The sequence below is a fragment of the Saccopteryx leptura genome, chromosome 1 (genome assembly GCF_036850995.1).
Source record: "Saccopteryx leptura isolate mSacLep1 chromosome 1, mSacLep1_pri_phased_curated, whole genome shotgun sequence".
NCBI classification, from domain to species: Eukaryota; Metazoa; Chordata; class Mammalia; order Chiroptera; family Emballonuridae; genus Saccopteryx; species Saccopteryx leptura.
This window is the reverse complement of record NC_089503.1, coordinates 186,307,464-186,334,256: the sequence shown is the minus strand read 5'-3', so window position 1 is coordinate 186,334,256 and position 26,793 is coordinate 186,307,464. Positions and strand designations below refer to the sequence as shown.

The 26,793-nt window shown below is 41.5% G+C and overlaps 1 protein-coding gene across 1 annotated transcript in view; it reads right to left on the bottom strand.

The window, feature by feature from the left end:
• Positions 1-341: 341 nt before the first annotated feature.
• Positions 342-26,793, bottom strand: part of DISC1 (DISC1 scaffold protein) — a 440,648-nt gene continuing 414,196 nt past the window's right edge. The window contains 2 exon segments of the mRNA XM_066360151.1: positions 342-563; positions 18,940-19,201. Of these exon segments, the coding sequence (XP_066216248.1) occupies positions 342-563; positions 18,940-19,201 (484 nt within the window).

Here is a 26,793-nt window from a genome sequence, read left to right as displayed (position 1 = left end):
TCCTGTTAGTTGTAATACTCTGCTGCCTGTTACATGGCAGAATTATACAGCAAAGAAAACCAGACATGGATCTGGGTTTCTTAGTATTGAAAAAGCCCCTAAAAAACTGGTTAGTCAAACCTGCAACCATCTGAGCCCCACAAGCCCAACTCGATACCCCAGAAAACTGCATTCTGCTCTGGTCTTATTGTGATCACGTTTGAACTTCATGGCTAATGTTTAGTGGTCAGGTTTAATCATAAAAAAAATGCTGAATTACTTACCAAAACTAGAGAGAAAATATTGTATATTGTATAATCTCAGGGACCCAAAGTGTGCTGAACTATAAATACCAGCAGTGTCTATGTGATCCCATCTGCTGAGGCATGGAACAGTTGTGGGGGTTTAAGACTTGCTTTCACAAGATAGCCTGGCAGGTGTTTAATCTGCAAGCTGAAAAGGATATGAATGAGATCTTCATCATGACTATGGATTGCCATGTGAAGTTGATCTTCCAAGTACAATAACTTCTTGCCTATGGCTTCACATTTTTCTCCAAGGTCTGCAAAAAGGATGTAAAATTCCTGGCCAGAGACAGAAGAAGGGGGGGCGGGGGGAGAAGACAACATGTAAGCTATAGCTTTTTTAGAGCCATGAACTTATCTGTGATTCACTCAGCAGTACATGAAGGTAAGGTTTCCCAACAGAGCTTTCTCAGCCTCTACACTCCGGTAGAACCATATAGAACCTCTGTCCTCCCTGGAGGTCACTAATGAGAAGACATGAACCAATTTCAGGTGATTACCGAATGATGAGCTGCATCTGCAATGACTCCACAGGGTACCCCCCTAATCTGCTCATTTCCAAGCACAATTTCCAGTATGTTGATTCCTAAAGTGGATTTATCCTAGGAGAAGCCTGAGTCTTCCAACTACATTCACCAGAAAACTGACACTATAATAGGAATTGTAACCAAAGTGGGGCTGGGACAAGACATAGGGACAACCAGGCTGACCTGTAAGAACAAAGAGATATTCCTGTAAGGGCACAGGAATGTATTACGGCACCTAACTATTATTTACATGCAGGCACAGTCCCTGAAAGTTAGAATATTAAGGTAACTTTAAATGCCATGAGGTGTGTATTATATATATAGCCACTATATATATAGGTATTAATTTTCTCTTCTTCACTGGAGCTTAAGCTCCCAACCACTCCTTCAAGGCCCCGACAATGTCCCTCCCTGGTAGCGCAGCAATTCTGACATGTGTCAGTTTCTCACAAGTGATTGTAAACTCCCAGCCAGCAGGGCTGAGAGTCATTCATTCATCTTAGGGCCTCAAGTGTAAGGCCTGGCATACAAAAGGCCACAGATTTTTAAAAAATATATCCCATCTTTATTCAAATACTCATTAAAATGTTGATTCTTCCCAAGTTGTGAATTCAACGTGATTTCCAACAAAATACTAACAGGATAGATTTTTTTTTTTCTAACAGGATAGATTTTTTTAGAAAGCCACAGATTTTTAAAGAAAAGAATCAACAAGATCAAGAAAATGCAGAAAACGCATTGGGCCTCTCAGAAAAAAGGGAAAGAAAAAAGCATGTTATGCATAGTAAGATAAGCCAGACAGAGAAAGGCATATCATCTGATATCAGTTATATGTAAAAGCTAAAAAAGTTGAACTTGTAGAATCAGAGAGTAAAGTGATGTTCACCAGGGGCTGGGGGTAGGAGGGTATATTGGGGGAATGTCATTAAAAGGTATAAACTTGTACCTAGAAGATGGATAAGTTCTGAAGATCTATGTACAGCAGTGATTACAGTCAACAATACTGTATTATATATTTCAAAAATGCTAAGATACTAGCTCTTATCTGTTCTCACAAATGATATGTGTCATGGTAAAGGTGTTAGCTACAGTCATAATCATATTACACTATATGTATCAAATCAACATGTTGTCCACCTTAACTTATGCAACGTTATATGTTAATTATATCTCAATAAAAAACATAATAAATTGATAAATAAGCAGGAAAAAGCAAGCTCAGAATTTAAACTCAATCAAATGTAAATATTCCCAACTAATAGTAAAGTCTTAGAAGGTACACTTAAAAGAATCCTGCATAAGGAAAACAGTTAAGATACATATTCAAATTATACTATAAAGTTACTACAATAGTTATACTTACTATCCAACATTAATAATAAAACACCCAGGTGTGGTGATATTTACTGTTAAAAATTCCTTTGAAATCATGAGTTATATAATATTATAATTGGAGTCTATGAGTAACCATTAAATCTGGACATATAATTTAACACTCACTCTAGTAATTGCAGAATACTTTAAAGTTTATATCTCCAATGGCCAACCATATTAGAATAAAATAGTCTAATGGGAACTATACGTAACTATTGTAAATATTGAAGAAGTCGAATATATTTCAAATAAATGTATATACAAAAAAAATGGAAATCTAGTGACAACATACAATTTTGAGGACAAATGGACAGGCTGAAACGAGCAGGCATATTAAGCAGCATGAAAGTTTACACATAACCAACCATAGCAATGACAATGAGAGAGCATGCACGTAAAAATTACACGTGCATATATGTAATACTGATCCTAAAAGTTAAAGCATTATCATTCAAAGCTGCAGAATTACAGAGCAGACAAATTACATGGAAGCTGAGATACTGGGTGATGAGTAACACTACAGTCATGCTTGAAATAAATGAGACATGCAGAAAAAGAACACGTGGAGGGAAATGATTGACAGTGGTGGAACCACAAGTTATACACAAAGGAGAAAAATACAGTATTAGTGGGAAAATATGTACAACTGAGAATACACTTAAAGACAGAAAAAAAGAATGGAATCAAGGAATTCAAAACGTTCTTAAATGGAATCAAATGACTCAATCCTCATTTTAAGGCTAAAACAAGTATAAGTCAAAGTTGAATTAAGTCATTTAAAATATGGCTTTACAGTTCTCCCCAAACATATAATCCTTGCCTATTTTTTTCTTTTAAAATTATGTACAGATTGTGTGAGTTTGGGGAAGCAATTTCAGAGTACATGGTCTGAATTTTAAATTTTAAATCCTATGATTCAATAATTCCACTTCCTGGAATTGCTCAAAAAGAAAAAATATATATATTTAAAGTTAAGTAATTTTTATTAAGCCTTTAAGTACAAAAAGAATTTATCTTATATATTAAATAAAAATATAATATTTTAATAATGCAAAAGTAATTGTATTAAAAGTTTTGAAAAGAGGAAACAAATGCCAACAATAAAGGAGATGGTTAAAATAAATTCTGGTATATTTGATTCATATTTAGCCATTAAAATCATTTTTAATACAATAATATTTAATGATGAGGAAATATTCAAATAGGCAAAGCACTAAAATATTAATTATTATTTTGAGGGGAAGTATTATAGCAAATTTGTATTTCCTTCTCTGTACTTTGTTGTATTTTCTACACCTCTAAAACATAATAAAGTTACCAAAACAGTAATTCAAATCATAATGGAAAAGTATGGAAAAAATATGCCTGATTAAAAAAAATTATAGAAACAGTGAAGAACATAGAGGGATAGAGTAAAATAAGACAATAAAAAGAAAAATAAAAAACTCATGAACACGGACAAGAGTGTGGTGATTGTGGGAGAGGCACAGCCAGAGGAGGGTTATAGGGGATAAACGGGGATGGACGGAGACTTGACCTAGAGGTGTGAACACACAATGCAGTGTACAGATGTGTTGTAGCATTGGGCACCTGAAATCTATATAATTATGTTAACCAGTGTCACCCCAATAAAATTCAATTAAAAATTTTTTTAAAATAATTTTAAAGATGAAAAAGACACAAAGAGGCATAAGGAGACAGACTCAGAGGGCTAAAGGTCCCATGACTAGCGGCAGAAGATCTGAGATTCTCTCAAGGGCTGTTTCCCCAAACAGAAGAATGTCTGCCAGACTCCTGCGCAAACCATGCTTGTTGGCCCAAATGAGAGGGTGCTGAGTTTGAACAGGTGAGTTTTATTTGAAGGGTTTATAGCTTTACCAAAAGGCTCTCACTTGGAATCTTGGAAACAGAATTAGTTTACTATCTAAGCTGAAAAATGACAGTTGATGAGATGGCATATTTATATAATTCTATCAATCTGATGAAATGCTGTTCTGTCCACAGAGAACAGGACATGACCAGTCAGGGTTGTCAGCTGGACAAAGTCATAGAGATCCTGCCTGTTAACCTTAACTTGAAAGGCTAGGCAAAACTTCCTTGTCCACCTCCTTACTGTGCTTAGGTATGGTGGAGGGACTTTTGCAGACCTTGCCTCTCTGTCATCAAGAGACTATTTATCTCTTCTCTCCTTTGAAGCTGGCTGTGCCTTTGAGGATCCTCTAGTGAACAGAACACAGTAAAATGACAAGCCTGACTTCCAGAGCCAAGTTATTAACAGGTCTGTGTCTTCTCAAATCACTATCCCCGGAACCCAGAATCCATGTTGTGAGGAAGCCCAACCCATGTGGACAGGCTATGTCAGTGTCTTATTGAGAAACTCAGCTAAGGCCCCAGCCAAGAGCCACATGTGGGAGGGACTGAGCCTTCAGCTGACTCCAGGCTTCACCTTCAAGTCATCCAGCTTACACCCCGACATTGTGGGGCAGAGAGCCCTCCCCACAGCGTCCCGTCCAAATCCCTTACTCACAGACCCATACATTCAATAAATAGTTGTTTTAAATCACTAAGTTGGGGGTGATTTGTTGTGCAGCCCATAGTAGCTAAAACCATGAGCTAAATGCTTACACTGCACATGGGATGCTGGGATGGACAGGACTATGGACAAGTGCTAGCAGGAAGGGCACCCTCACTGGTGCCTAGCTAAATACTGATTTTCCAGACTGACGAGACCTTGAGGCTCACTAACGGGCACATGCCCAGACTTGTCTCAGGGTGGGGAGCACCTCCCAGGCTGGGAGCTGTGGCTGTAGGCTGAAAAGTGCAAAAAAGAGGTTTCAATGAGCTGCCACTGGTGCTGGTCACCTGTCCCCAGATTCCTGGCTCCTGGTGGATGTGCAGGCTATTGAACCCTGCAGACACACATTCTGAGCAGCATGTTTGCTTGCAACATGGCCAGCAGGGCCTCACTTCCTTCTAGCTTTAGAGGAAATGGCTCTTTCTAGAGTAGCTATTCAGCACGGTGAGGCGCTCCCTTCACGAGAGGCAGAGGGTGAGAGACAAGTTATTACTGTCTTAGGATCTCACACTCATGCTAGGGCACGCTCAGGGGTCTGGAGCGAAGGACAAAATCACTGCACTAGTAAGTGGTCATGTCCATGGGAAAGTGAGTGTGTGACAACCTGGTCACACAGACCAGCTTTGAGAAGACCTTTCTCAAGTATGTCCTTCTGGGCCGGTCGGGTTCGGGCTTCACTCTGCAGAGATCGGGCTTTACCATCAACTCTGTCCCCATTCCAATTTTATCCATTTTAGTTGTCTAAGATTCAGTGTGAAGTGAATAACAAGTAAAGGAAATAGGAACTATTAAAAAGGTTTGGTTGCTTGTTTGTCTAAAAAAAAAAAAAAAAGTTGTCCTTCAAAAGCTTTGAAAGCATTCACATTTCTGTTTACGCCAAAACAGGGAACTGAAGTCAGGTGTACAGTTCAAGGGCCCTAGCTCGGGGTGAAGTGCACAAGTGGAGTCCCTCATCTTGACACTGTCCTGGACCCAGGACATCAAGGCAAGCATTTACAAAGTGCCGTCTCAGTCAGGGCTGCTAAGCATGTCACACGGCCTTCCCTAAGGATCTCAATACCTAGAAGCAGAGAGGGTTGGAGCTGGCAGGGGCTTAGGTACCATTTAGTTCAATTCTTCCTTTGACACACACAGCATCTCTAAGAGTCCTGTGAGTTGCTGGAGGTCACACAATGAGTAAGTGGTAGGTTGAGGTCTAAGATGCAAGTGTTCCCTCATCTGGCCAGTTCTTTCCTCTGGGTGTAGGGGACACACAGAAGGACTTTTGTTGTCTTGGTCTAGGGTGGGGTTAGGGCATGGGAGTCCTGAGTGGTGACAAAGAAATCAGAGAAGCCCATAGCACTCTCTTTCCACCACCCTCAGAACGCTGCAGAGTCGGATCTGATTCCTGGAGGGCTCAGCCTCACTGGAGGGCAGGGCTTTCTCCAGGACTCCAGTTCAGATAAACTGGAAGTGTGATATCAACCAGGACAAGCTGGGATGTGCTGGTGAGCTGGGACCATCTTTGGTCCACATGTCCCTAAAACACAGGCTGGAAGCAGAGGAAAGAGGTGAGTCAGAGAAGAACAGTGAGAATTTCTTCCTTCTGAATAAGAATAGGAGAGCCATGAAATTCTAAATGCACATTCTCTGAGCCAAGTTCAGTGGCTCTTCAGGCTCTGGGCTCCCCTTAGTGTGAAATCTATAATGTCTGTTTCCATTTTTATTATTAAATTAAATGTGACAAAAAGAAAATAAACCTGCATGATAATTAAAATATCATGCACTACAAAGTCACTGGCAATAGTAGCTGAAATGGAGTTTTACAGAATTTGCATTTCTGAATGGATAAGGTACAGGTTGTTTGGCATTTCAAAGTGCCTCCGAAAACTCTCTAGTAATGTGTACCATCGGGCAGAGTTTTCAGCAATTAAATTATTATTTTTTCCTTTCAATACCTCCATTGTCATTTAGCTTTCAGTGTAACTACTTTCCACGTGGGTCCCAATGAAAGAAGTGGCTCCCCTTATTATGGAGCTCAACCCCTGCTCTGCCTGCTAATTCCCCATTTCTCTTCAAAATCCTGCAGAGTCCACTTCTTCCAGGAATGGTCAGGTCCCTGGGTCTCCTGCTCCTCCTCAGGTTAGGGCTGTTCCTGCAGCTTCAAGTTCTCCAGCCTAGCATTTCCTCCATAGGCACACATCTGCCTACCCCACCACCACCATACCCTAGCAGAGTAACATCTTGCCACCCCTACAGCCCCAGTGACTAGCCTTCTGCCTAGCTCTTAAAAGGTACTCAGGGCCCTGCCTTGTTGGCTCAGTGGTAGAGCGTCAACCTGGCATGTGGATATTCCAGGTTTGATTCCTGGTTAGGGCACACAGGAGGAGCAACCATCAGCTTCTCCAGCCCTCCACCTTCTCTCTCTCTCTTTCTCTCTCTTTTCCTCTTGCAGCTATGGCTCAATTGATTTGAACGGATTGGCCCCAGGCACTGAGGATGGCTCTGTGGAGCCTCTGCCTCAGGTGCTAAAAATAGCTCAGTTGTGATCATGGCCTCAGATGAGCAGAGCATTGGCCACACATGGGATTGCTGGGTAGATCCCAGTCAGGGCACATGCAGGAGTGTCTCTCTATCTCACCCGTCATACTTGGAAAAGAAGAAAATGAGGTGCTCAGTAATTATTTGCTAAAACAATGAATGGAGATTCTTCTTTTTCCCCAGGTCCTGAGGAAGCTACTGTGTTTCTCAGACTGCATTATCCAAGGCATCCTCTGACCAGAGTGTGAAGAGCCAGGCAGGAGAGGATGGTCCCTCTCCTTCGAGAGCTGAGAATGGCCTTGCCTGAGATAATTCCCCAGCTGTATACCAGCCACGACACTTCCATTCAAACATGCCCTTTCTCAATCTTGGAAAAACCTCTCTGTCTTCCCTCCTGACCCGCCACGCCAGTATGATACAGTAGCACCAACTCGGCTGGCAGTATTTCAAATATAATTTGCTTAACTCACCTCATGATCACAACCTGTAGACTTGGATGCCTGGGCAGAAATTTCCAGCTGTGTTGAATTAGAGCTGATGTCAAATTTCTGTCCTACTCACCAGACTCAGGAAGCTTGATTTAAAACAGAAAATGGGATGTCCTTTATTGCACAGGATTTTTCCATCAAAAGGACTTTCTAAAAACATTTATCTCCAGAAGTTTATATTCAGATCTAAAAACACATTCAGTTGCTAGTTTGAACAGATTCTTAAACTTCACACACTGGTGAAAAACAGTCACGAACTCCATGGCCAGCATCCTCAAGGGCTCTTTACTTAGTGATATTTCTCATAAAAAAGGCCTTGCCTATGGGACTTGGAAAATATCAACATTTAAAGTTTTAAAACTAAGCCTTGGGCAGTTGGCTCAGTGGTAGAGTGTCAACCAGGTGTGTGGATGTCCCCAGCTCAATTCCTGATCAGGGCACACAGGGGAAGTGACTATCTGCTTCTCCACTCCTCCATCCCCCTTCTCCTCCCGCAGCCATGGCTCGATTGGTTAGAGTACATTGGCCCCAGGAGCTGAGGATGATTCCATGGAGCCTCTGCTGCAGGCTCTAAAAATAGCTCAGTTGCGATCATGGCCCCAGATGGGGAGAGCATCAGTCCCAGATGGGGGTTACTGGGTGGATCCCAGTTAGGGCACATGTGGGAGTCTTTCTGTCTCCCTTCCTCTCACTTGGAAAAAGAAGGAAAATAAAATGTTTTAAAACTAAAGCTCATATTCAAAGGGTAGGAAATAATATAATAAAAATAATAATTTTGATAAGAGCAGGTATCTGGCAGCAATATCTCATGAGGTTATATCTAGAGTGATGAGAAAATCATGTTAACTATTTTTATTCTGAATAAACAACACGTGTTTGGAAGAGAAAATTGTTTAGGTTAAACTGCTAGTTAGGTGGTCACTGCTGTTGCTTCCAATGCCTAACAGCACATGCATTTTTCAGAGATGTGGTTCTTCATCAGGGACCCACCACAAATCAGAGCAAATGGGCTCTGGCTTGGGTTAAGTCACTAAATTGGGAATATTTAAATAGCTGATTTTTTTTCAAATGCTGTCAAAAGTATCCCTAAAGGAGGAGACCAGCAGGGGTCCCCAAACTTTTTACACAGTGGGCCAGTTCACTGTCCCTCAGACTGTTGGAGGGCCACCACATACAGTGCTCCTCTCACTGACCACCAATGAAAGAGGTGCCCCTTTCGGAAGTGCGGCAGGGGGCCGGATAAATGGCCTCAGGGGGCCGCATGTGGCCCGTTTATTACATTATTTTCTGTAATAAACAGAAAAACCTCATAACTGAGGAAATATTCCTTGCGATGATTTAAAATTACTCTAGGAAATCATTAAGTACCTCAGAGGTCTGCACTTCGTGGGGGAAATGCATTGTGCTGGCCACTGTGCTATAAAGTCATCACTTATATTCACGCTTGCTGGAGTGGATGGGGGAGGAGGGGGGGGGGTAAGGAGCCCCATCTGGGAAACTCTGCTCTGTGCTCTCTTACTCAAGAAGCCTGTTTCCTGGGCCATATAATAAGGCATCAGAAATAGTTGCCTATCCACACAAATATTTAATGAAACCTGTGAAAGCCACAGGCTATATAACAAAGAAAAGACAGGTGACAAAGCTGTCTTCCCATATGGTTGTCAAGCCATCTGCATTTATGAAGTGCTGAGCCGTAGCAGTTTTTAAGCTAAAAAGAAAAAAAAAATGTAAAAACGCGTGCACTGCAATTGTACAATACTTACAAACCAAAAATGCAACCTGAGCCTCGTGATGTCTGTTTCATTGTTAAGTTTCATTCCCTTTCCTGTGGCTTGAGGTGGACTAGTGGTGATTACCACTGTCCGTAAGGTTAGCTGGGGCATTAAATACAGAGTTTGCTTAGTTCAGTAAAATCACAGCCTGAAATATGTTCCTTTGGGCTGTTTTCCAAAGTATTTGCTTAGCAAATACATTCTGGAAATGCTATATGGTTTTCTTTTGTTTTTCTTTATTGTGCACATAAAGAATATTTACCTCAAAGTCCTGTCCATACCACAAAGACTAACATTCACATCTATGTGACATAGGTTTTACAGTATAAGTATTTGTTTTTCTACATAAACACTGTGCCTCATTGAGCAAATGACAGCAAGGAAAGAGGCATAAATTAAGACATTAAAGGTACATCGCTATTACTCCATATAATGCAAGTATTCATCCAAATTTCTAAATTATAGGGCTACACCCTGATTAAGTGGCATTCCTTTTTAAAGCATCCAGATGTCATAAGCAGTAAAGAAAGCATCTGAACTATTCAAACATCTTTAGGTCAGAGCAAAAAGTGAGTTGTCTTCAAGTGCCTGCATGCTTGTTACAGAGAAAACCCGGGCAAGTTCTAAATAGAACCAATTAACAGAACCGAAAACAACTGATAAGAGAAGAAACTGCCCGATAATTCATACGTGTTAACTGGCCTGTGGTTTCCGGCTATATTTTATATTTCATGATCACTCAAGAATATCTGGACTGCTTTCCTACAAGCCAACTTCAACTGAAGCTCAGAGCTGAATGAGGCCAAACTCCGTTAGAAACTTCTGAAGGAGAATCTATTTGTAAATGATACTAATGCATCGGCACACACCTACATAACTGCTATTGCACACGAGGACTCAGATTCCAGGAACAGTGACATCAAACCATAAGATCCTTTTGTACAAGGACATGAGACAGAGCACAATGGGGATGGGGGTTTCCATTGGGGGGGCATGCTCTATAAGCTGTTGCTAGAAAACACTGAACTATAAAGAGTAAAGAGAAACTATAAAAACAGAATCAAATGCCAACCTTTATCTGTATTCATTTTAAATATAGAAATTTTTTAATTTCTTAATGTTTTTTGTAAAGTGTGCAGCTATGAGACTACTAGAATTGTTAAATGCCAACGTTTAACCCTGGCTCTGGGGGTGACCCTTTGCAAGTTGTGCCTGGTCCTCAATCTATGCAGGATGGCGCAGAACCCCAACCATGCCTCCCACCTGCCCAGAGCTAGAGCAGCAGGAAGGGTGACAACTAGCTGTGGGGAACAGGAAGTTGCTGACTCAACTGCCCCATCCTCCAAGAGGTGAGGAAGTCAGAGGCAGCCTGCCTATGACACGGGGGCAGAGTCAGTCCATTTTCCAGAAGTAGGGCCCCTGGAGTAAAAATATCTCAGTTGCTTGAAAGAAACAGCCCCACTCTCATTAAATGAGCCTCCTATGTAACAGCTGCCATAAGCGCAGCCTCACCACCCAGGTGGTGACTGTTCTCTGCTTTCTCAGTGGATAGCGAGGAAGCTCCAAGACGAAGCCTCTCCCAGAGCCCAAGGTTGTTGTCCTCAGCAGTGCTGCACTATTTTTAATTAGTGGAAGAATTGCCACAGTTGAGCCCTGGAGCTCAGACAGTCATTCCAGAATTTTCCAAAAGGAAGCAGATCAGTGGAGCCCACATCCATGCCTTGGGCAGGTGAGGGAGGCGGACAAGTTGACGTTAATTACCGTTAATTAACAGAGGGACCCAGCAGGAACCAGCTGACTCAGAGAGGGGAAGCCTCCTTCCACACCTCCACCTCCCAGTGGCCTGCGCCTCTGCTGCCTCCCAAAGTCAGGGACCAAGGCCGGCCAGGGCAGCGGGTGAGCACTACTGTTCCTATTGGATGAGTTATGTTTCTTCTTTCTAAACCGACTTATACCATTTGTACTTAAAATCCCAGTTACATAATTTAAATAAATGTAAAGCAATGAAATATTAGCGTGAAAAGAGAGTTCTTATCTCCATATAAAAACCAAGTTGAAAACCTTGGACAAACTCAATAATATTTCAGAGACAGAAAGAAAGAGACTGAAACTTCTTTGCAAGTGCTTTTGAAATTTCCAGTCCTCCCTAAAGAAACCCACACTGGAAACTGTAGGTAACTAGGTACCACATGAGCAGGAGGTTTGTGCAGAAGGGACGCATGAAAAGCCAGTTCGCAGACCTTTACAACAAAAAGCCTTAGTCCTGGACCAAATGATCAGAAAATTATCATCTGTCTTCAGTTTTTAAAACATTGAAATGTATGTGTATCATTTTCTATAATTCTCTGGGTTATTAATTAATTCACAAATTACCAATCCTGATCACTTCTGCCAGTCTACTCTTGTGTTTGCCACACAAACTCCAAATTGGAGCAAAAGCAGACCTTTTCTTCCTGCCCTGACCCTCTGCTTTCTCCCCAAAGACATTAGATTAGAGCAGCTGCCCGGGAAGTGAGCACTTCCCAGGTTGCCTCACAAATTCTCACATTGTGGAGTTCACAACCCGCTCTCTTGATCTCATTTGACTGGTGAGGCAACTGAGCCTGTGTGCACTCATGTGAGCCAGGAAGTGACCCAGAGGAGAGAGAAGTCGGTCTACATCTGCCTTCTGACCACTACAGATGTTTCCAGAATTAGAAATCAGGTTAAGATGGTGAATATGCACATCTTTACCACAGATGCCTTTTTTTCCAGCTTTCTTTTCACGTGAAATTGAGTAAAATTGAATGGGGAGATAGCCACAGCAATTTGGGGTGACCTATGTGATATAATAAAGAAAGAGACACCGTCTGCTTGCCTCCTCCTGCTAATTCCTTTTCATCACTGAGATCTTCACACACTGGTGACTCAGACCCACCAGAAGATGATTCCAAGTGGCTGGACCTATTTCGGCCTCTTTTAGCCTGTTTGGTGGCAGCGACTGGCCGGAAGAGGAAGTAACTGGAGGGACAAGTCAAAACAGAGCAGAGCCGTTCTGGGAACTCTGCAGGATGGGAGCCCACTTTGCAGTAAAACAGAACGCACCCCTGCAGGCAGGTTGCAGGCAGGAAAGAAAGAATTATGCAGGTATTAGGGCCAGAACAGCAAGTATAAAAGAGCAACCTTGCATCAGAGGAAGCCAGCTCAGAGCTTTCCCCAGCTCCTGTCTGCCCCCTGTGCAATTTCTATAATGTCTATAAACCAGGCCAACGGCAGCTGATTGCTTCCAGAGCCCAGGAAAGGCTTGCCAGAGAGCCTCCATGAACCTGCAAAAGAAGAGGCCCTTGTGTTGGGCAGATAAAATATATTATGCTCACTTTGTTAAAGATGGCGCTGCCCACAGGGAAGCCCATCGCCCAGGTGATATTAATGTGTGTTGGGGGCAGGCTGTGGGCAGGCTTTACATTTGGCGTAGTCGGCAGGATTCGATTCAGATGAGTATGGAGCCACCTTTAAGTGATGGATTAGAGGACTGGCTCCTGCTATGGTTCCCCCATGGCTGACCTTTTGGGGATCGTAGGCTGGTGACTTTTACAGCCATGCATGAGGAAACCAAGAGCTCTGTGGAAGAGGCTGCCCAGAATCTGCAAACCGAGCAGTGGAAGGAGCTGGAGCAAACGTGGGAGAAACAGATGCTGACCCTGGAGCTGGAGCAAGTGCTGGAGGAGGAGGCCAACCAGGTTCATGAAATTTGCCTGGAAATGGAGCAGACGCTGGAGAAGAAATCACAGGTTCGTGAGTTGCAGCTTGCCCTGGACATTGTAGAGAGCCAGCCCTGGACATTGTGGAGAGCCAGCAGCGTCAGGAGGACAGGGCTGAGGCTGAGGCTGAAGCTGAGGCCGAGTCAGGAGCTGCAAGGTCTGTGGAGCAGAAGGCTGCGGCAGCCCGGGGCTTGAGATTGGCAACGGGAGCTGGTGTTTTCAGTTCCTCTTTGGAGGATGAGGAGAATCGGGCTGGAGTTACAATCCACAGTCTCCAGAAGATGAGAGCCCAGCAGCAAGGAATACTTTCTATGTTCCTGGTAGGTCTGCGATTTTGGGACATACGGGTAGACACCATCATCCTCGCCAGAGCAGAGATGGAAATGCTGACTGCCATTGCCACGTGCTCCTCTTTAGGACAGTGTAAGACCTGCCAGGATGGTAGGGATGAGGGGGGTGGCTGAGGTCTCCTGTGCATGGACTGATTTCCTGGACTACAACCGGAGTGGGCACTGGCTCCTTTGATGGATGGACTTATGGATTTTGGACAATGTGAAATACCGTGATGGGGTGGGGGACGGCTTTGCTGGAAGCACTCCCCTGCCCTGGGAAGCTTTTTCCATGGCAAGAAAGAAGGCCAAGGACATTTTGCGCTTTTGGCAAAGTTCTCAGAGACTGGTGAAATGTACCTTTGTAATTGTTGAAACTGTATGATTTGTCATGTTGTAATTTGTGTAATGTGCCTAATTTCCTTGCACAGGGATGCCGATGGTGTAGATTGTGGGTAGTAAAGTGAGCATAGGGGTGGATTGTTGGGCAGATAAAATATATTATGCTCACTTTGTTAAAGATGGTGCTGATCACATGGAAGCCCATTGCCCAGGTGATATTAATGTGTGTTGGGGGCGGGCTGTGGGCTGGCAGGATCCTTGTAGCCTGGGGCTTAGTTTTAGGACTAAGCCTTTCTCACCCTTTTTGATGTGGGGTGGTGCAATCCCATCATGCCTCAGATAAGTGACTTTGTATTAGAGACTTCCCTATTTTGTATATTGGATAAAAGGTCTGGATTTACACTATAAAGTGAGACAGACCCGGAGCTTGCTCTCTCGGTTCCTGAGATTAGCATTTAAGAGGAGAGGGAAGAGAGAGGCCACGTGGAGGAGGCCAAGAGAAGCAGCCAAGATGGTGGACTGCTGAGTGAGAAGCCAATTTGTGCAGAGTTTGTACAGGGAGAAGGAAGGAGATGGGGAACAGAGGTGAATAAGTCTGGTGAGCTAGAAACCTTTGATTCTAGAAAACTCGGATAAGTCAGTAGCTTTGTGAGCACTGAATGAGTGGGTTTTGGAGCCCAGTGTGTGTTTTTATTTGTCCGCCTGGTGCAAGCTAGGATTAAAGATGATGGCCCATCAGCTTTTGGCTGCGTTGTTTCTTTACCGACTGTCCGAATCCAATGCGAACCTGCATGGGCCAGGTGGCTGTGATGGTGGCCGCAGACACTGGCTTTACACCCTTGCAATCTGAGGACACACAGGCTCAGGCTGACCCTTGGCCCTCTGGTTGACTTCTTCCATAACAAAGCCCAACACATATTACCGTGCCTCAGTGGGCCCAACTGTAAAATGGGGGAAATGGTGCAGAGCAGCCGGGTGGGACCATATACACAACAAAAGCTTTAATTAATGACAAAGCACCTGTTCCAACAAAGTACAAGTGAGAAATGCACAAAACCACGTGACCAGCACAGTGAAGGCTTTGGCATTCCATCTCCTTGGGACCTCTATAAAGTCAGCAATTGTTAATGGAAGATTTGGATTACAAAAGAAATTGACTGCCTTCAGGGTATTATGCTTCAATACAGAAACCAGTGTGGGCCAGCCAGACCCAGTGGGGAGTCCAAGGCAAAACCAACTCAGAGCTGCAAAGCAAACAGACATTCTAGCCACAGGATAAACACAAGTACCCAGACTTCAAGGATTCTCTGCAAAACCTAGGCAGGAAAACAAAATCACCTTCCTAACAACTCCCTCAGTCATCATTTCTCTGTGCCTTTGGTGGTTGAAAATCTCCACCCAAATACAAACAAGATGTTTCCTTTATTAAACCTTTATTTTCTTAGCTATCTTCCACTGCTATTGCTCACTTCGGTTTCTTGATCAAAAATCATGCTACAGTTTTGTTTTGTTTTTTAAGTCGGAGACATTTGTGACAGCCAAAAAGTGATAAGTACAAATGAAAAACATTTTTAACCCTCCACCCTGGATGTGTCACTCAGTTTTAGATGCATTATTTTATATAAATCTTCACAACAACCACATGAGATAGTTCTCATTATCTTCATTTTTTGTGTTTTGGGTGTGTTTTTTTTAGCAGATAAGGAAATGCAGCCTGGGCCCTGGCCAGTTGCTCAGTGGTAGTGTCAACCTGGCATGCGGAAGTCCCAGGTTCCATTCCCGGTCAGGGCTCACAGAAGAAGTGACCCTCTGCTTCTCTACCTCTCGCCCTCCCCTTTTTCTTTCTCTTTCCCCTTCCCTCAGCCATGGCTCATTTGAGCAAGTTGGCCCCAGGTGCTAAGAATGGTACCATGGCCTCACCTCAAGCATTAAAATGCTTGGTTGCCAAGCAATGGAGCAACAACCCCAGATGGGCAGAGCATCACCCCATAGGAGGTTTGCCAGGTGGATCCTTGTTAAGGTATATGCAGAAGTCTGTCTTTCTGCCTCCTGCCTCTCACTTAATAATAAAAATATGTAAAAAATAAGAAAATGCAGCCCTGGCCGGTTGGCTCAGTGGTAGAGTGTCGGCCTGGCGTGCAGAAGTCTCGGGTTCGATTCCTGGCCAGGGCACACAGGAGAAGTGCCCATCTGCTTCTCCACCCCTCCCCCTCTCCTTCCTCTCTGTCTCTCTCTTCCCCTCCCGCAGCCAAGGCTCCATTGGAGCAAAGATGGCCCGGGCGCTGGGGATGGCTCCTTGGCCTCTGCCCCAGGTGCTAGAGTGGCTCTGGTCGCAACAGAGTGATGCCCCGGAGGGGCAGAGCATCACCCCCTGGTGGGCAGAGCATCGCCCCCTGGTGGGCATGCCAGGTGGATCCCAGTCAGGCGCATGCGGGAGTCTGTCTGACTGTCTCTCCCCATTACCAGCTTCGGAAAAATACAAAAAAAAAAAAAAGGGAAATGCAGCCTGTTCATGGCCACATATTTTACTGTCATCTGATAGCCCAGAGCCAAATACAACTGATTCAAACATCTATAGCCTTGCTTTCAAGTGGGTAGATGTTATTTAAAAGACGTTAGCCATTTTTTGAAGTTTTATGCAATAAATTTCACTTTTGTTGGTATAGTTATAGATTTAGACATATGCACAATCAAGACACAGAATAGTTCTGTCACATACACACTCCAAATTCCCTCATGTCGCTCTTTGTGATCAACAAAAGAGCCACAAGAAGGTTGGGGTCCCCCAAGCTCAGTTCCCAGCAATAAGTGACCTGTTTCCAGTTCCCATAATTTTGTCCTTTCCAGGAAATATCTACCATCTTAACATTCCTACCACTCACAAATTCAAAGGATGTCTGCCTCCCCTCTGAATGCAAACTCACAAAAGCACACATAACAGGGCACGTATGGCACTGGACAGAGATGGCACTGAAAGGCAACAACTCTTTAAAGTCTCCTTTGCTCTCTCTACTCCCAAGGAAGCAACACAACACTGCAGCACATCCTCAGCACCTCATGGTGCGAGGAGCTGGGGACCTGTGGGAGGACCAGGAGCTCAAAGAAGCAGCCACTGGGGCCTCCTCGTCCCCAGAAACCTCAAGTATCATTCTATGGCGAGGCTCTACTATTTATTCACCTTGACTCTGCATTTCCTTCTTTTAGGTAAAATTAGCTGTTTCTTCAAGAGCCATATTGGTGGGTACAAATAATCTCATGGAGGAAGAATAATCCTCCTATACCTGGGAAAGCCATCCACCAGAGAGCCTGGAAGACATGTGGGGAAGAAAGGACAATAGAAGGAAGGAAAGGAGGGAGGAAGGGAGGGAGGGAGGGAGGGAGGAAGGAAGGAAGGAAGGAAGGAAGGAAGGAAGGAAACTCCTTCCATATGATCAAATCTGCTGAATCAGCCCTGACCCCCAGAGGGGCTGAGGTACCAGCAGACCCCACCGCACACCTACCTGGCTACTGCCTGTCCTGGCACAGAGCTCTGGGAGCCCACCTTGGAGAGCCAGCTCAACCCTCAAAGCCTCAGCCCAGGGCCCACAGTGTCTTCCACCCCGGGCTCCCATCCTTCCTCTCTCCTGCACACCACAATATTCTTTCCAGCCAGCCAACTGCGGGATATGGCAAAGTTTCCGCAGGTCTACCGAGAGCTCTAGCAGTTGGGCTTCCCAGAGGCTCCCACCGGCATGCCCCACCCTGGCTGACAAAGACTGAGGTGGTCTGTAGCTCAATTTAGGGCCTGACTGTGGGAGGCCCAAGGGATTATAGCAGTCTTTCTCCTAAATTACTCAATTCAGATGTATGATCAACTGTCAATTTTCCAAGCAGCCCAGAGGCAGTGACTGTGAGCACATGCTGTTGGTGAGTGTCTGCTCTGCACAGGCCATGGTCCTGCAGACAGAACCTGGAGGCCCGTCCTGGTGGAGGCATGGGGGGCACTCTCCCCACCCAGCCGTGAATCATGGAAAAGACCCAGTGAAGAGGGCACATCTAACATCAAATGCGAGGTGGAGATGTAAAGTGACACATTCCTGCAGCTTCACCACTTTAATTTCCTTTCAATATTCAGAACATTTGGGACCCTGGCCAGGAAAGAGAGCTCCAAAGCCTCCTGTCAGGGCACTGAAATTGGCAAAAAATTCTTGGATTGCTTTCATTGAAGGGAATAGTGTTAAGGTTAGAGGGGGAAGGAGAGGAGAGGAGGGAAAGGAGGAATAGGAGCTAGGGAGGAGAGTGCAGAGGAGGGACAGGGAGATGAAGGGAGGATCTGGAAGGGCTAGGGAAGGGAGGGGGGAAGAGCAGGAGGAAGGGAAGGGCAAAGGAGGGGAGGGGAAAGGAGGGGAAGGGCAGGAAGGGTTGCAAGCTCTTCTCTGTTAATCAAGGTCAGCCTTGTGGTTAAGTGTTAAATAAATCTACATTATATATATATCTCAGTCATAAGCCAAGTAAGTATTAGGGTGTTTTTTTTTTTAAAAATGAATAAAGCAGAATAAAAAATCCATTACAATCTTGTTTTGCCAAAAACAATTAATGGGACAAATACATATATTTGAATGTTTGATTCTAAAAATATGTTATAAGATATAGATTCTAAACATATAATTAAACATATGACACATATAGTACCATATAATAGCTATATGGTGCATATACTATAGAAAGTGTATGTAATATGTAGTAAGTAATTATATATTAGACTATATATTTTAAGTGTGGCCATGAAAATAGAATAGAATAGAACTAAATATGCCAAAAGTTCTTCTTTCTGCTCTTCCATATTTTAAACTTCTTCTACAAAAATTCTACATTATCTTATAATCATATTTTTGAAAAGTTTGTATGGTTCATTGGGAAACCCTGCCGAGAGTTGCTCGCATTTTGAGTGTGGCCCCAAAGCACCTCTCAGAGTGGAGCCCCTGCTGAGGCTGTGGGGATGGACAGACCTCTTTCTGCTCACTGCCAGCACAGGGAGGAGGGAGGACCAGGGGAGCCTTCCCCTCCTTCAGGGCCTGGAAAGGGGTCCTCCTCTCATCTTCAGAGAGCAGGCTGGGGGAGATGCCAGGAGCTTCCCCTAAGTCGTCCATCTGCTTCTCATCTTCTGCCCACAGGCTGCCCTTGGCCTCCTGGGGCTTCAGGCTCTGGATCAGCAACTGACAAGCTTCCAAGTCAGCTTCCCACACTTTCCTAAGCAGCAGGAACTTGCAGCTAAGACAGAGGGGAAAGAAAAGCATACACATCAGTTCAGAGATGTCTCATCACACCAGGTAAATAGCCTGTCTACTTGGCTACAGTCAGCTAGTATCCCCCAGCTAGCTATCAACTTCATTTTATATAGCAATGGATTACTTCAACCAGAAGATTCAGAGGGGCCAAACTTGTATACCATCAAGTATTGATGAAATAACTACTGATCCTTCTTATCTTCTTAGTTTGCGAAGGCATCTGAGATCCTATATATTTTTCCAGAGCTAGTAGCCCAATACAAACAGCCCCAGCTCATGTCTGTGCCCAGCCCTGCTCATTTTCTTTGAATACTCAGACTAGCCCAAAACTCCCTGGCTAAGTCCTTTCTCACGTAGTGTTTCATCTGCCTCAATTGTACCTCCCCATATCCTCCCCACCAACACACAATCACCCAGGTCATGCAAATAAGTGAAGCAGTGCTCAGGTAATATAAACCATAATAACAGATATTCAGCCTCAGTGGCAGAAGGCAACAGAAAGGAGTGGACTACAGCTACTAAGAAAGATGTACTCTCTAAAGCACCCTTCATTAGCTCAAGCCAACTAAACCTATAAGGAGGGAAAATTTTGGTTTTCCATGGAAAGCCAAAATTCTGGGGTTTTAAATAAAAATACGTATTTTGCATCCATCTATTAAGCTTATGCTGGATATTTTCAGTATAGCTATCTTCCATTTAATAAACCTTCCTGCTAGTGTATCTAATCTGCTATTCAATTTATCTATTGTGTTTTACATTTTACTTTATTTTCCAGTTCTATAATTTTTATGTGATATTCTTTTACATATTTCTATTTTCTGCTTCAATTATCCATCATATCCTCTATCTTCTTGAACATATCACCATTATTTTAAAGCCTATATCTATAATAATGAATTCAGAAGGAAAAAGAAAGAATGAGACAGAAACAATATTACAGGAGATATTAGCTAAGAATTTTCAAATATTGACAAGGGAAATCAAACCACACAAGCAGGAAGTACTATAATCTCAAAGCAGAAAAAATAACAGAGAAAAAGACACCTCGATCTGTCATAGTGAAACTGCTGGGCATCAAAGACAGAACAAGACACTTAACAGGAGTGGGAGAAACAAAGACATTTATTTCAAAAGAGCAATACCATGGGAGACAAATAGTGGAAGCCAGGACAATAAAACATCTTAATGCTAAAAGAAAAAAGATGTCAATCTGTACATTATACGATCATTTTCAGATTAATAAAAACTAAAAAATTCCTAGGTAGCACACCCATGGTAAAGGAAATGGTTCTAGCCAGCAGCACACACAGTACTCTGGGATGGAAACATGTGAGAGCAAATATGTGAGTCTAAGTGAACGTTTATGTAAAACATCAGCAATGCTCATTTCTGTCACAGTCTAAAATATATAGAAAATTAAAATACATGGCAATCAGGACAAAGAAAATGAGAAAAACAAAAAATTAAGACAGTCTCAGGTCCTTGTGTTGTCTAGAAAGTAGCAGAAGTACTTATTTAAATTAGACGTTAAAAAGTCAAGGATTCATACTGAACCCTTTATGGTAGTCAAAAAACAGAGAGTTGTATAATTGACAAGCTAATATGGGAGAAATTTTTAAAATTTAAAATAATAAAGTATTGCTTTAATGAAAGCAATAAAGTAAACAGGAATAAACATGGCACAAATGGGGAAAAAGGTAAAATAGAAAGAAGTATACTTGAATGCATTAGGAATTACGTTAAATATATGTAAATACTATAATTAAATGGCAAAGATTTTTAGACTAGAATCAAAATCAAAATCAATTATATGTTGCTTACAACAGACATACTTAAATATAAGGATTTAAACAAGGTTACAAGTAAAAGAATGGTAATGATGGGTCATGAAAGCATTATTAGAGATGAAATGTAGTGGAGAACTGACCATCTTCAACATATGTATCTCAAGTGGATAGCACTGTGGGAAAAAAATTAAATCATGATTACTGACTCACACTATGTAAATATCAGTGTCAGCTGGATTATAGATCAAAATATAAAAGATAAAACAAAAACAAAAGCTTCCAGAAGATAAACAGGATAATGTCTTTAGACTCTGTGGTAAGCAAAGCTCTCTTAAACAGAAAATAAAAAGTACTAAATGCTCAAGAAAACAAATGATAAATTTCATTTCATTAAAATTAAAAACTTTATTCATCAAAAAACACCACTGGGAGAGTAAAATGCTAAGCCATAAAGTGGGAGAAACTGTCACACATGTAACCAACAAAGAACTGATTCTAGAATATAAACAGGACTCTTACAAATCAATACAACAGACAGACAACCCAATTTCTAAAAAAGGAAAAGACTTGAACAGGCACTTCACAAAAGAGAGCAGCTGAGTGGCCCATCAGTAACTTATGAAAAGATGCTCAGCACCATGAGTCATCAGAAAAATACCTATGAAACCACAATGATGGACACGTTGGTAAGATGGCTCAAATTCACAAGCCTAACAATACCAAGTGCTGGAAAAGATACAAAGCTGCTAGAACTCTCCTATCTTGCTGGTGGGCATGTACCAGAATGCCTCTGAAATCTCTGACACCTGTACTAATGTCACAAACATGTCAATCATAAGAGCCAGTAATGCAACTCCTAGGTATACACTCAGTAAAATGCACATATGATCAATTCGCCTTATTCACTGTAGTTATGTTCTATAAAGTCACCATGAGCACTGAATTTTCAAATACTGAACAACTAGGAGAATACAAGGTCTGGTCAAAAATTTTTCATACAGAGACCTGAAGATGGCAGCAGAGTAGGCAGATGCTCAAACTCCCAGCTCACACTACTGAACTGGATTATAAACTATTTTATAAAAAATCAGCATGAAAAAACAAATCTGGACTACAAGAACAGCTTTCAAAAACCAGGGAGCAAAGAAGAAGCCACAACAAACCTTCTAGGGAGCACCTGAATCTCCCCTGCTTACAGGAACGGGTGTGTGTGTGTGTGTGGCTGACAGCCCAGTCCAAGAAAAAGAGCAGTAAATACTGCTCACAGCCACTTGCCTGGCGACCAGGGAACAAGGTGTGTTAAAAGGGCTGGCTTGTCTTCAAAAAGGAAAGGGAAGAGAGAGAGACAGACAGTGAGGGGCAGAGGAACGCAGAGGACGACCTGAAAAGCTGATTCATTCAGTGCTGGAGGTGGCCATAGCTGGGGGAGGGGCTGATCCTTCCAAAAATCAAAAGTCAAAGTGTTTCCAGGTCACAGATCTCCAGACATCTCTCCAGCTCCAATCAGCACAACAAGACACAGCTGAAAACAAGAAGTGGGGAGGAGGAGCAGTAGGTCCTCCATGGAGATCTGAGATACACCTCCCACTACTGAAGCTGAGAAAGCAACCCACCCCCAGAGAGATTAACTGGCAGAAGAGGACTTCAGAGTCTCAGGTTACACCCACCGCATTCCTGGATACAATTTCAAATAAGCCCCCTGCTGAGATCAGCAAACAAGAAAATCACCTGTTAAGAAAACAAACAAATCAAGACTTCAAAGCGGCCCAAATCCGAAAGTGGATTACAAATAACAGCTGATGCCAACCCAAGAAGACCTAGAAATAACACAATTGAAAACTGGAGGCAGACAACACCAAACCTAGACTCAACCAGCTCTATAAACAAAACACCCAAACACAGATATAATGAGAAGACAGAGAAGTGCAATCCAAATGAAACCACAAGAGAAACATCCAGGAAATGAACTGAGTGATATGGAAATAACCAAACTTCCAGATGTGGAGTTCAAAATAATGATTGTAAGGATGCTTAGGCATCTTAGAACAATAATGGATGGTCATTATGAACACCTAAATAAAGAAATAGAAAGTATAAAAAAGGATGTTGAAAAATTAAAAAAGAATCAGTCAAAGATGACAAATAAAATATCAGAAATGAAGTCCAAAATAGAAGAAATTAAAAACAGGATGGATAAAGCTGAGCATGGAATCAGCGAGTTGGAGGACAACTGGAATGAAGGCATGAAAGCAGAGAAGAAAAAGGAAAAGAGACTCAAAAAGTCTGAGGAAACTCTTAGAGAGCTCTGTGACAACATGAAGAGAAATAACATCCGTATCATAGGGGTTCTTGAAGAAGAAGAAAAAGAAAAAGGGATAGAGACTTTGTTCACTCATATCATAGCTGAAAACTTCCCTAAATTAATGCAGGAAAAACTCTCACAAGTTCAAGAAGCACAGAGAACTTCATTAAAGGGAAACCCAAAGAAACCTACACCAAGACATGTCATAATTAAAATATCAAAGCTAGGTGATAGAAAAAATATTAAAAGCTGCTATAGAACAAAAGATTATCATCTACAAAGGAGCCCACATAAGGATGACATCAGACTTCTCAACAAAAACACTTGAGGCCAAAAGGGAATGGCTAAAAATATTCAAAGTAATACAGAACAAGAACCTACAACCAAGACCTCTTTATCAAGCAAGGCTAACATTTAAAATTGAAGGAGAAATAAAAAGCTAAGCAGACAAAAAAAACCAAAAAACAAAAAACAAAACTCAAGGAATTCATTGCAACCAAACCAATGCTGCAAGAAATGTTAAGGGGCCTGTTGTAAACAGATCAAAGTAAAAAAAGAATATAGCAAAAGAGGAATATAGCTTCAAAAAATAAAATGGTAACAACTACATGTCAATAATAACCTTAAATGTAAATAGATTAAATGATCCAATCAAAAGACATAGGGTAGCTGCATGGATAAGAAAACAAGACCCATACATATGCTGTCTACAAGATACACACCTTAAAACAAAAGATGCATGTAGACTGAAGGTAAAAGGATGGAAAAAAACATTTCATGCAAATGGAAATGAAAAAAAAGCTGGGGTACCAATACTTATATCGGACAAAATGGACTTTAAAACAAAGAATATAGTAAGAGATAAAGAAGGTCACTATATAATGATAAAGGGAGCAATCCAACAGAAAAATATAACTATTATAAATATCTATGCACCTAATATAGGAGCACCTAAATATATAAAGCAGGCTTTGATGGATATAATGAGTGAGATCAACAGCAATACTAAAATAGTAGGGGATTTTAATACTCCACTAACATCACTAGATAGATCCTCAAGAAAGAATATTAACAAAGAATCAGCAGACTTAAAGGACACACTAAATTAACTGGATTTAATAGAAATCTTCAGAACCTTTCACCCTAAAGCAGCAGAATATACATTCTTTTCAAGTGCTCATGGTACATTCTCTAGAACAGACCACATGTTAGAGCACAAAAGTGGTCTCAACAAGTTTAAGAAGACTGAAATCATATCAAGCACATTCTCTGATTACAATGGCATGAAACTAGAAATCAACCACAACAGAAAAGTTCAAAAATTCTCAAACACATGGAAACTAAATAGCAGGTTGTTAAATAACGAATGAATTAAGAATGTGATCAAAGAATAAATAAAAAAATTCTTAGAAACTAATGATAATGAACATGCAACAACATAAAATTTATGGGACACAGCAAAAGCAGTACTGAGAGGGAAGTTCATAGCATTACAGGAACACTTTAAGAAGCTAGAAAAAGCTCAAATAAACAACTTAACCCTGCATCTAAAAGAACTAGAAAAAGAACAGCAAGTAAAGCCCAAATGTAGTAGAAGGAAGAAAATAATAAAGATCAGAGCAGAAATAAATGACTCTAGTGCTAAGGAAACAAAACAGAGGATCTATGAAACTAGGAGCTGGTTCTTTGAAAAGGTAAACAAGATCAATGAACCTTTAACCAGACTCATCAAGAAAAAAAAAAAAAAAAAAGAAGACTCAAATAAATAAAATTAGAAATGAGAGTGGAGAAATAAAAACTGACTCAACAGAAATAAAAAATATTGTAAGAAAATACTCTGAAGAATTGTATGACAAAAAACTAGACAACCTAGATGAAATGGACAAATTCTTTGAAACATATAATCTTCCAAAAATCAATCTGGAAGAATCAGAAAACCTAAACAGACCGATTACACCAAATGAGATCGAAACAGTTGTCAAAAAACTCCCAACAAAGAAAAGTCCAGGGCCCGATGGCTTCATAACGGAATTCTACCAAATATTCAAAGAAGAACTAACTCCTATCCTTCTCAAGCTATTTCAAAAAATTCAAGAGGAAGGAAGACTTTCAAGCTCCTTTTATGAGGTGAGCATAATTCTGATTCCAAAACCAGGCAAAGACAACACAAAGAAAAAAAATTATACACCAATATCCCAGATGAATATAGATGCTAAAATCCTCAACAAAATATTAGCAAACCAGATCTAACAAAATATGGAAAAAGTGATACACCATGATCAAGTGGGATTTATTCTGGGAGGCAAGGCTGGTACAATATTCACAAATCAATCAATGTGATTCATCACATAAACAAAAGAAAGAAGAAAACCCACATGATAATTGCAATAGATGCAGAAAAAGCATTTGATAAAATCCAGCACCCATTCATGATCAAAACTCTCAGCAAAGTGGAAATACAGGGAACATACTCAACATGATAAAAAGCCATCTATGACGAACCCACAGCCAACATCATACTCAATGGGCAAAAATTAAAAGCAATCCCCTTAAGATCAGGAACAAGGCAGGGGTGCCCCCTTTCACCACTCTTATTCAATATAGTCCTGGAAGTCCTAGCCACAGCAATCAGACAAGAAGAAATAAAATGCATTCAAGTTGGAAAAGAAGAAGTAAAACTATCATTATTTGCAGATGATATAATATTGTATATAAAAAACACTAAAGTCTCAGTCAAAAAACCATAAATGAATAATTTATAGTTTGATATAGAACCTGATAAATGAATTCAGCAAAGTGGCAGGATATAAAATTAATACTCAGAAATCAGAGGCATTTTTATACACAAGCAATGAACAGTCAGAGAGAGAAATTATGGAAACAATCCCCTTCACTATTACAACCAAAAAATAAAGTACCTAAGAGTACATTTAACCAAGGTGACTGAAGACTTATACTCAGAAAATTATAAAACATTGATATAAGAAATAAAGAAAGATACAAACAAGTGGTAGTATATAACGTGCTCATGGTTAGGAAGAATAAACATCATTAAAATGTCTATATTACCCAAAGCAATTTATAAATTCAATGCAATACCAATTAAAATACCAATGACATACTTTAAAGATATAAATCATATATTCAAAAAATTTATATGGAACCAAAAGAGAACACAAATATCCTCAGCAATCTTAAAAAAGAAGAATAAAGGGGGAGGTATTACACTTCCTGATATCAAGTTATACTACAAGGCCATTGTACTCAAAACAGCCTGGTACTAGCATAAGAATAGGTATATAGACCAATGCAACAGAATGGAGAACCCAGAAGTAAACCCACAGCTCTATGGACAACTGATATTTCACAAAGGAGGTAAGGCCATACAATGGAGTAAAGAAAGCCTCTTTAATAAATGCTTTTAGGGAAAATTGGACAGCTACCTGCAAAAAAATGAAACTAGACCACTAACTTATACCATTCACA